The sequence below is a fragment of the Monopterus albus genome, unplaced genomic scaffold (assembly GCF_001952655.1).
Source record: "Monopterus albus unplaced genomic scaffold, M_albus_1.0 scaffold42.1, whole genome shotgun sequence".
Lineage (NCBI taxonomy): Eukaryota > Metazoa > Chordata > Actinopteri > Synbranchiformes > Synbranchidae > Monopterus > Monopterus albus.
The window spans coordinates 1,440,552-1,441,226 of NW_018127922.1; the positions used below are offsets into that span (position 1 = coordinate 1,440,552).

General features: G+C 40.6%; 1 protein-coding gene across 1 annotated transcript in view; it reads left to right on the plus strand.

Moving 5' to 3' along the window:
* Nucleotides 1-675, plus strand: part of rbm27 (RNA binding motif protein 27) — a 25,771-nt gene that overhangs the window by 18,657 nt on the left and 6,439 nt on the right. The window contains exons 12-13 of the mRNA XM_020599788.1: nt 3-129; nt 550-669. Coding sequence (XP_020455444.1) covers nt 3-129; nt 550-669 — 247 coding nt within the window. The remainder of the gene's footprint in view (nt 1-2; nt 130-549; nt 670-675) is intronic.

Genomic DNA, 675 nt, shown 5'->3' on the forward strand with positions numbered 1-675 from the left:
AGCGGTTTTCCCAAGAGGAATCACTATGTGAACACTAAGCTGGAGGTGCGCAAGATCCCACGTGAGCTCAACAGCATCACAAAGCTCAATGAGCACTTCAGCAAGTTTGGAACCATCGTCAATATACAGGTAAAATGCATCACTGGCTTTTAGGCACTGAGCAAAACTGAAAAGGCTAGTTTTCATTTAGAAATAGAGACAAGATTACTTGTGGTAGAAGTAATAAAACTGAGACTTAAAGAACTTTTATTTACCAAAAGGTTTCACTAATTTTGCATATTTTAAGACACATTACAGAAAAATGTAAATGTAGGATTCACACTGGTTACTGGACACTAGTAACTAAAAGGTGTCATATTTACTGTTATCTGGCTCACTTACTTTTTTACACTCAAAATGAGTAACAGGGCTACACAGAGTGAAGAACAACAAGTTAAGCCTTTTTAAACATCATAAAATGTGAATACAGTATGTGAAATATATTGTCAAATTGCCAGCCACTTGATGGGGTAGTGTTGCCATTATCTGCACACTCTACTCTCCATCCAGGTTGTGTTTGGTGGAGACCCAGAGGCAGCACTGATTCAGTACACAAAGAATGAAGAAGCCAGGCGGGCCATATCCAGCACCGAGGCAGTGCTCAACAACCGCTTCATCCGTGTGTACTGGCACCGC